Raw genomic sequence first — 10643 nt, 5'->3', positions numbered from 1 at the left:
TAAGGATTAACAAAACGCTGTCTCCAATAGGGAGACGTGATTAAGCAAGTTGAGAGAATCAACTTAGTTTAATTTGGGCTTATCTATATATCTAATCATGCCAATCATTGTCAAATAACATGTCAGTAAGATTGCAATGTATGCTACGGATCGTACAGTAAGCATTACGTCATCCGTACCACATGCATGAAGCACTGATGAGATGAAGGCGATGCAACATTGCAACCTAAATAGTTTTTTTTTTAAAAAAATGCAACCTAAAAGCAATTCTCCTTTAATTTGCGTGCTCTGACGAAACCGTCTCCTGTTCCTTTTCTCTTGACCAACATCCTCAACATATGCTACCGGCCACTTGTTCAGAAATTTTTTCCTTTTAGAAAATAGGTAAAATCCGATCTCTTATCCAACCGGATCTACACTGCAGCTAGCTAAACCAAATTATACAAAACGCTAGAAATACTATATTCAGTGTGATAAATACACACGGCATTAATGAGAGCTCCTAGCTACTACTGTCCATTACAGTCTATTACTATTCTTTAGCTAGCTGAAACCGACCTTTTGCTGAAAGTAAAATTTTGGTTAAGCTAGCAACGCTTGAGATTTCCAATTGTCGGCAACAACGACGTACGTCATGTTGGCCCATAGATAGGTTGCCACATAAGGTGTTTGTTTCATTGTTTGGTTCTTGGGGGTCATGACCTGCAACTCTCAGCTGCAAGCTAGAAAGAACTGATCAAGGCAGGGTTTAATCTTTTGGTTTGGATGTTTCTATCGGAGGATGCCGATATACCGAAATTCCTAAAAGGGAACAAAATGTCAAAGCTGAGTAAGCAAGCACATCATGCTATCTAATTCTTCAGAGCTGCCAAGATCCAAGAATTCTTCAGAACAATAAATTCAGAGCAGCTAGATACAAAAGATTCATGTTGCACTACATGCTGTCATTGGCTACGAGCAGCTGGCCGGCTCTTGTATATATATTTTCTTAGCTACGAGTACTAGCTAGGTATTACTCCAGTACTAGATACTACGCGCCTTTCGTGGTTAATTTTTACGAAGCCAACTACAGTAGCTACTTGGGGTATATCACATGACAATATGACATCACCACAAGGCTTGCATGCGCCGTCCAACTAATTAACTTGCATATACCGGCCTGGCTGCACGTGATTATCTCGATCTAACAGCACTTAATTAGCTAGCTTGCACCAAGCTGTGTAGTGCTTGCTCTGCGCTAGCTGTGTTTGTTAACCTCAAGCCCTCTCCTAACTTACATGCATGACAAGATTAGAAAAAAGGAAAGAGTAATAAATTGATTGTGCTTTGCACCTGATAGATTCTTGTACTGTATATCCCTCTCACTTGTTTTCCTTAATTTGCACCACTTCTTTTGATTGCCATCAGTCGTATAATATGGTGCAAAGTGCAACATGTGCACAAAAGAATGATATGACCACAATATAATTAAAAGAAGTACTAACAGAAGAAATCTCATACACAAGTATATCCAAAGGCTATGGCAGTCCCAAAAAATCAATCATCAGTTCAGCACCACCAATAATTAATTAACAGAAAAAAACATAAAAAAACACGACCTTGGTATATACAAAAGGCACCCAATTAATTTAAACAAATGGAGTAGAATGATCTCTCTAGCTACCTACGAACTAAACAATGAAGCAATCAACAGAAATTAAACTGAACATATATATCCCTAAATCTCCATGACCATCCATGCAAATAAAGTACTCCATCCATGTCCATGTTCATGTTCAGAAACTCAGTATGCAGTAGCCGAGCACAAAAAACTCTCGAAACACAGCAGCAGCATGCAGTATATATATGTATATGTGATTACTCTCGTGATATGTAATGATCCCCATAATTCTCTATCTTGTACTGCGGCACGCCAAGGGGATTCTGCTGCGAAACTCCAGCCGTCGCCGACCTTATTGATGAACCCTTGTTGCTGCTCGGCAGTAGCGTACCATAATCCGGGACAGCAATGATATCTTCTAGGTCTTTCACCATTGCTGCCTGCTGCTGCTGCTGCTGCTGCAAGTTGTAGTAGCTGCTTCCAATTCCATGGGCTCCTCCAGCTCCAGGCGTATTATTCCAAGAGGAGACGTGCTGCTGCAGAGGCGCACTATAGCAGTTTGGCTGATGCTGGAAGCTACTGGCGGTAGTCGTACTAGTCATCGTCGTACCTGCAGAAACGGAGGAATGAACCGCATTGTTGTTGGGCGGCGCCGACAAGACGTTGGCAGATGAGTTGCTGAAGTCGTAGATGCTGGGGTCAGCGAAGATGTCATCTAGCTGAAAGATGTCGTCGTCGTCGGCTTGATCAACGGCAGGCTGCTGCTGCTGGTTGTTGATGGCTTCGTCTCTCTGCTTCTTGTGGAACACCTTGCACACAACCCATTCGTTGGGATTGAGACGAAGGTTTGGGTAGTGGTTGTGGAGGTTGGCGTGGAGACGGAACTCGTGCATCACCCAGTTGGTCCTGGTGCCCTTTGGAGCTCTCCCCATGTAGAACACCAGCGTCTTCTTCATCCCGACAAGCTGCTTATTGTTCTTGCTGCTTCCTTCGTAAATGGCAGGCTTGAAGATCTCCCTGTCCTTGCCGGTGGCCTTCCAATATCCCTCTTTGGTGGCTCGGTTGGTTCGCATCCCCGTCGGGTATTTCATGTCCTTGCGGCTGAAGTACCATTCATTGTTCCCCATCTTCGCCGCTGTAATTTCAATTCATCAATATTTGTATAGCATGAGATAGGAGAAATTAACATCGATCAATAACTAATTAATTATTTGTGCATCTACATCTAGAAGCTTTTGGAAGAAAGAAAAGAAAAGAAAACAAATTTGACTTACTTGGGAGATCCCATGGCTCGCACTTGTTGAGGTCGACCTCGTAGATGGGCAAGGAGGTGAAGCTAGGGTTGATGAACTTCTCAAGGAGATAGTTCAAGATAACTTCAGCGTCCGTCGGATGAAACCTGAAGCCTGGAGGTAAGAACAGGCTGCCAAGCTCCGATTTCACAGGCTCCACCATGCTGATGCTAGATTGAGGAAATTAAGCACTAGCTAGCATTAGTGATCACTAGACTGAAGAAAGAGGAACAATAAAAGCATAAATTATATTAAGAGCAAGTTTAATAGTATAGCTATATACTAGCTTCAAATCACTTATAGCCAATTTAATACATATAAACATATACTACACTATTAATAAATGGCACCCCATGTCATACATACATTATGTTTTATATTCTGTGTTGTAGCTAACTATAAATTGTAGCTCGTTGTTCTTCTCTCCTTTTTTATCTTCTTGATATATGTTTATAGGTGGCTTATAGTCTGCTATTGTATCTACTCTGAGGAATCGGAGTGGCCAGAGGAGAAGGAGAGTATAAAGCTGGTGGCACAAGCAAGAAAGGTGGAGACGATCGACGAGGCGATATGATGGATGGGAAATGGAACAGAAATGAAGGAGATAAAGGAGCTAGCTAGCTATATATAGTGCTTCGAGACTTTTTCCCTGGTTTTTTAGGGAGCCGCGTTAACAAGCCCACAAAAATCTTGGTTAGCAAGGAAGAGAAAGTCATCTCCGTTCACTCGGTTTCAATAGTGTTAGAACAAATTAAAATAAGTGGTATGTTGTGCCCGTCAAATTAATCGGATTTATACATGTTGTGCTTACATAGATCCACATCTAGTTTAGTCTAATTAACTAATGTTATTATATTCTTCTTGTATAACATCAATCTGTTTTGCCAGCTAATGCTGGTGGTGACAGCTACGGCTAGCCAGGAACGCGACCCAAAAGAAACTAACTGTCCAGAAGGCTTGTGTAGTTGTGTGGTACGGTAGGAGGCCGCTTAATTGACCTTATTTTCATGTGTAGTAGTAGCTTCTATCCTTTTAAAAAGAAAACTTAATTTTCATGTATCTGAGATACGAATCACTGTTCTCATCTTCTCATGGTAATAGAATTGTGTTCTCTTTCCTTTTCTTATCCATGGATTAATCCAGCTTGCTAGCTTGTCTAATTTTCTCCGATTAATTTGTACTGAGTTTAATGTGCATTTCATTCCTTAAAAACAAAAAAAAAGACGGTCTATATGGTTTGTCTATTTGTAATACTAATTGCCATCGTCACCTTAGATTATTACTCTCTTCATTATAAAATATAATAGTAATAACTATTTTTTTAGGTTTCGTAATACAAGACGTGCATACGTACATGATCGACATGATTAACTTGCACATCTCACTTCTCTAAATTCGTATTTTTAAATTCTACACCCTTAAGAACTCTAATTTTATTAGATGCATCAGTGCATGCATTGTCGTGTGATTAGTATTTTTTTAATTTTTATAAATTAAGTGAGAAGGCTTTTTTTTAATTTTTATGTTAGAGGTTTGTATCTTATATTTTATTTTAGGACGTAGGGAGTACCAAGTTAATTAACTGCATGTACTACTGCTTAATTACTGTATTTCTTGGTAATTTCTTGGTAATTGCTCTCATCTCTCGATCTCTCTTTGACAAAGTAAAGCCTAATTAACATAGTACTAATTAAATTTAGCGCGCTGAGTCAGATCCTACTATGTATATACGCCTACGAAGGGTCGTCAGCGATCAATTCATCCATGCTGGGTGCTGTATGCATGCCCGCTGTTTCTAACCTGGCCCTGTTGTTGCAAATGTCGGTGCGCATGCAGTGAGTACTCCCTCCGTCCCAAAAAAAGGCAAACTCTAGCTATGTATTTGGACATGATGCATGTTCAGATATATAGCTAGGGTTTGCCTTTTTCTGAGACGGAGGGAGTAGTTGAGTACAATCTATCTTTCTGCTTAATATAAGTCTCATCTCTCAACTGCGTGTATTAAGTGCATTTAGTTAGTAGTTAGGCCCAACAAGCTAGCTAAGGTAAGTTCTATATTATCGTTAGTTTAACAGTTGGACGAAGCATGCATGCATATGCGGCAGCAACATATATTTGACTGATACGTCTTAATTAATTGCTAGAGCAACGTCGGTGTATATATATAACTAGTTAGGTGGCCCACGCAATTGCGCGGCTAGCACCTAAATAAAATCATACATGATTTTACTTAAAATTTATAAATAGCTATCTTGTTGTCTTAAGACTTTGAAAGACCAAAACTTATCATCCCTGTGTTTCTAATTATATAGTTTTTTAAAGTCAAACCAGTTGCTACCCCTTAGTTCTGCCATCTCCTTCTTTATTTGCTTGCTCGATTTACCACTATTTCTATTCATTCTCTTTGGAACCTTTAAAAATTGGATCAAATAGTTTTTAGAATTTATTGTCTTGTTGGACTTCTTTTTATAATTTCTAGAAGTCTCGTCAAATGCTGTCATTATACTCCTATATGGCCCGTCCACTATATTTTCTCTTTACTGTATTGGGATTTTAAAAAACGAACATAATTATCATTCAGGTTCATTTTTTACTTTCTAGAAGTCCCGCCAAACTATCAGCGGCTTTGCCATTGTACTCCTCTATGACTCGCTCGCTGCCTCCCTAGCTTCTTTATTTATTATCATTGAGATTTTAAAATCGAACATGATTATCATTGGTTTTTTAAAAAAATTTAGAAGTTCCAAACCTTTAAAAATTGGACCTTATAGTTTTTAAAGTTTATTGGCTTGTTGGGTTTTATTTTTTATAATTTTTAGAAGCCCCATCAAACGATGCCACTATACTCCTCTACGGCCCATCCGCCACCTACTATTTATTGTCATTGGGATTCTAAAAATTAAACATAACTATCGTTGTAATTCATTTTTTATTTTCTAGAAGTCCCGCCAATCGTCGGCAGCTCTGCAACTATATTCCTATACACCCCTCCCGCTGCTTCTCCTTTTTATTGTCATTGAGATTTGAAAAATCAAATATGATTATCAATGGGGTTTATTTTTTTTACTTTCTAGAAGTCCCGGCAACCGCCTTACCCGTTTACTTCACGGCCTACCTGTCGTCCCTCCTTTTAATCGTCATTTGAATTCTATTTGATGTTTTATGAACAGTTTTTATATATCCACCACACTCTACTACTTTATAGGCATGTTATTTAATTTATCTCGTCATGTGTTTTAAATGGTCTTTTCTTTCAATAGTCTTTATTTTTATCACCAATTTTAGTTATTTATAAATTGTATTACTAATTGAAATATTTATTTCTTTTCGAATATCAGAATTTGTTTGTTTCAAATTTTAATTAATACTGTATAGTGTTCTTTTAATATATTTTATTTTTTAATTTCAGTTGTTTCAAAATTCTATTCCTACTTTAACTCTCTTTTAATTTAATTTTGGATATTATTTTATTTTTTATTCTGAATTTTAAATTGTATTCCTACTTAAACTCTTATTTTCTTTTTGCTATTTCAGATTTTATTTTTATTTTTATTCCGAATATTAACTAATCTCTCTTTTCTTTTTGCTAATTTCAGATTTTTTTTTATTTTTATTCCGAATATTAACTAATCTCGTATTCGGTTCTTATATGGACTCTTCTCTCATATCCTTTATTTTTAATTCCGAATTTAAGTTATTTTAAAATTGTACTCCTATTTGGACTCTCCTTTTATTTTCTAATTTTAGATTTTATTTTATTTTTATTTCGAATTTTGATTAATCTCGTATTGGGTTCTTATATGGATTCTTCTTTCAATATTGCTTATTTTAAATTCCGAATTTCAGCTATTTTTGAATTGTATTTCTACTTGTACTCTCCTTTTCTTTTTTTCCGGTTAATGTGGGAATTTTTAGTTCCCATAGCGAACGTGGTGCCTCGTTTCAAAGCTGTTTTAATAATATAATAGATAGATAGATAGATAGATAGATAGATTCCCTTGTGTATGTACTGTACTTTAATCATGCATGGTCAAGGAAAGGGATACATAATTTCGTTTCTACCCTTGTTTTAATGTCCAATATTAATTTTGTCCCTATTTTTTAGGGTTTTTATTTTTGCCCCACTTTTTTTTAACCGAAAGAGGCGTTTGCCCCTGGTTTAGACGGAAGTGAGTGGGATCGGGCTTATGGCACTAAATAAATAGAGATAAAAGGGAAATAAACAATTTTCGAATTGTTGATTGACTCTTTTACCCTTGGGAAATATCTAATAGAGGGAACTATTCCAGCCACTCACGAAAACCCCATCCGGCGGCATCTAGTAACGCGGTAGGTGGCGGCGAGTGGGCGTTGGCGAGTGGCTGTTGGCGGTGGTGGCAAGCGGGCATCAGCGGGTGGCGCCTCGGCACAAACCCCTCCCGCCGACGAGCAGGAGGTGCCCTACGCAGGGAGAGGGCACGGCGGCGGTGGCGGAGGTGAGGAGGCTCGGAGGCAGCGGTAGGGAGGGGGTTAGGTGGTGGCCGAGAGGGGGCTTGAAGGCGGCATGGGCAAGAAGCTTGGAGGTGGCAGCGGCAACTCTGTGCGAGTGAGGAGGCGACGACGACATCCCAGTCAGGCGGCAACGGCTCAGCGTGGAGAGGAGGTGATGGTGGCGGCCCAACCACGGGGCGACGGCGGCTGCAGCAGCGGCTCGACGCTGAGACGAGGCGGTGGTGGCGACTCGGTGTGGGTAGGAGGCGATGGTGGTGGCCCGGCCAGGGAGCGACGGCGGCGGCTCAATGCGGGGAGGTGGCGGCGGTGGCCTGGCCAGGAGGCGGCGGCGACGACTTGTAGCTTGCTATATGACCTTTTTTTTTTTTGCTAAATTTTGTCATTTTTTTGTTCTACATTTGTGTAGATTTATCACATTTGTATGTCAATTTTTGAAACAAAATTTTTTCGATATTATGTCAAAATTGTTATATTTGTAAAAGTTTTTGATTTACAAAAATTGCAAGATGCAGCTATAGGGATAATACAAAACTAATGAACAAAATAGGGGAAAATGTGCAACAACACAGTGAGGGTATCGATGTCTTTTCATTAAAGATTTAACGCCGTTAACATGTCTATCCAAAGTAGGGGCAAAACTTAGTTTTGTTTAAAAAAAAGGGGGGCAAAAACGAATGCCGTAAAAAAAAACTAGGGGCAAAACCAATATTGCACATAATAATAGGGGTAATAACGAAATTGCCCCTTAAAGAAATAGATTGCATGCAAATGACGGCTGTTCACACTTCATGCCTGCAGGCGGGCATATAAGGAGCATACATGCAGCATGCATGAAGCTGAAGCACACCCTTTGGGCTTATAATATTTGTTATTTCGGACAATGGTAAAATTAAACTTTAAATCTTCGACTATAAATATTTTTTAAAATTTTTTGTTTTAAAAATACGAAGACCAATATATTATAATAGAAAATAATGGTTAAAGATGATCTTTAAAGACCGTGTCTTCATCTAAAACGATAATTATTACAATTACTCTGGGGTCGAAGTTGGTCAGCTCTTAATTAATCTTGCACGTGCTAATATATAAAATGTGCACACATGTGCCTTAATTTCAAGAACACACAAATGTGTGGTCCATTTTATCTGTTCGGCGAGCAAGAGTTGGATTTTTGGAGGCCGGATCGAGTAGCATAGTAGCTAGCTCCAATTTTTGAGTGGCGAGACTCATCATATAATTAACTAGGTAAACTCATCATTTGCTCCGTGTCAAAAAAATAGCTCGCTACAACCCTATATGATAATTTTCTTTTGAAAAAATGGTACTACTAATTGGTCTATCCATCTCAATAAGTTCCACGTTTACTGATACTTTCTATAGATGGTGTAATGAGACAATTTTCAGTTGACTTTGGAGGTTATCCATATGAAAGTTAAAGGATAGCAAAAAATAATAATAATAAGGTACATATTTATGTGAGTCACAAACATCATGGTTTTTTTAAATTATTACTTTCATTCCAAAATGTAGCTATTTCTAACCCAACAATTTATTTCGAAATAAAACTATTTTTCCACCTGCCCTATCCCCCAACAATCATAACCATTTTCTTCACCCTATCATAACCTTTCTTCAATCATTCCTACCTTTTTTCTAATACTTGTGCTTACATAAGAAAATGCTTACAGTCTGATACGGAGAAAAGTTTAATTTAAAATGATCGATACCCAACTCTGATCAGGAGTCAAGACTGGCATTGAATCCAAAGTACGTACAGCTAGTTTTTTTTATGTGTAAGACGGAGGTAATAATACATAACTGCAGTATCTGTCAGCAAACAGGTGGAGTAACATCTTATACCGAGACATTGAGAAAAATGGATAATTCTGAAACGTGGTTAAGTAATTTCTGGCCCAGCCCAAGAGTTTACCTGTCAGCTGACTGCGACTCGAAGTTAAGAAAGTCTGAGCGTTGGGCTGTTTGGCCCACATAGCTCTCCGGCCCAGTTTGCTCTCCCAAGCCAGTTCACAATCCCCCGTTAACCTGGTTAATTACGCTAATCAACCAACCAATTATTAATGGCTAGTGGTAGTGGCATAATTACTGTTAGTTAAGTTACTTCTAGAAAGGGAATCAACCGTACGTCCATGTCATGGATAAACTTGTGACGTTGGTGCAACACGAAGATCCTAGTAAGCCCGGCCCCTCTCATTTTTCAATTAGCTTTTCGTAAGCATGCATGCTTACAGATAATCTATCATATGCATGCTTAAGGCATCATGACTTTGCCACCCTGATTTTGGACGCACATACCCTTCCTTCTTATCTACTCTGATCTGATCGTCATCACCTTTTAGGCACTACTGCATGAATTGTTATCCTATCCTAATCCTTCACCTAAACTAGTGCACAAGCACCAATTATAAGCAGCCTCTCTAACATGCATGTGTGAGCGTGACTTAATCATCATGCTTTAGCTAGCTGTTTCTTGGTGATTGCTTACTAATTAATCCAATCTATGGGAGAGATTGAAGGTTGTTGCTAGCTAGCTAGAGCCGTAGAGGTAGACCAGGACACACGATGAATTGTTAGGGTCAGAAGAATAAACAAATCGCTGTCTCCAATAGGGAGACGTGGTTAAGCAAGTGGAGAGAATCAACTTAGTTTAATTTGGGCTTATCTAGTGGGAAGATGTCATGCTATTTGCACGCTTGATCAACCACTCCGTTGAGCAACGTGCTCTGCGCCGCGCGCCGTCTTTCCGTTGTCCTTGAACGACATAAACAATGTTGTTTTGATTGTTTAATTAGGCCGCTGATGACGCGTGTTAATTAAGTAGGCGCCATTGCGTTTTCGGATAAATTGGTCTAGAAATCTGAAGCACAGTTCTTCCTCAGTACTGAATTGTGGACAAGACGACTGTTAATTTGTCATTTGGTTGGAGTCGTAGAGATTAGTTGATCAAGCAGCTGGTTTGTCCTGAAGTATTTGACAAATTGAGCAAGAATTTAGTCAGTATTATTGTTTGAAAGTACAATTGATCAGCGTACTATATGCACAAGTGGTGTTATGCAAGCTACTCCTAGCTGCAGGGCACTCGTTTGGCGCCGATGATCAGAGCCATCTCAATCTACAAAAAGGAATCTTGATCTGGCAAAGGTATATTCCGACCTCAACTGTAAAGTTTATCTAATCCTTTCAAAATGGATAAGGATTGAAACTTTGAAGATGCAAATGCTACCTAGCCCACCAACTAGTCC

At 39.0% G+C, this 10643-nt stretch overlaps 1 protein-coding gene across 1 annotated transcript; it reads right to left on the bottom strand.

The window, feature by feature from the left end:
• Positions 1-1857: 1857 nt before the first annotated feature.
• Positions 1858-3055, bottom strand: LOC127755445 (NAC domain-containing protein 77-like). Its single transcript, XM_052281124.1, has 2 exons — positions 2875-3055; positions 1858-2735 (listed from the first exon to the last, which is right to left on the bottom strand). Exons 1-2 carry the CDS (start codon positions 3053-3055, stop codon positions 1858-1860), a joined length of 1059 nt encoding a protein of 352 aa, XP_052137084.1.
• Positions 3056-10643: the final 7588 nt, after the last annotated feature.

The sequence above is a fragment of the Oryza glaberrima genome, chromosome 11 (assembly GCF_000147395.1).
Source record: "Oryza glaberrima chromosome 11, OglaRS2, whole genome shotgun sequence".
NCBI lineage: Eukaryota > Viridiplantae > Streptophyta > Magnoliopsida > Poales > Poaceae > Oryza > Oryza glaberrima.
This window is presented reverse-complemented; position numbering and strand designations above follow the sequence as displayed.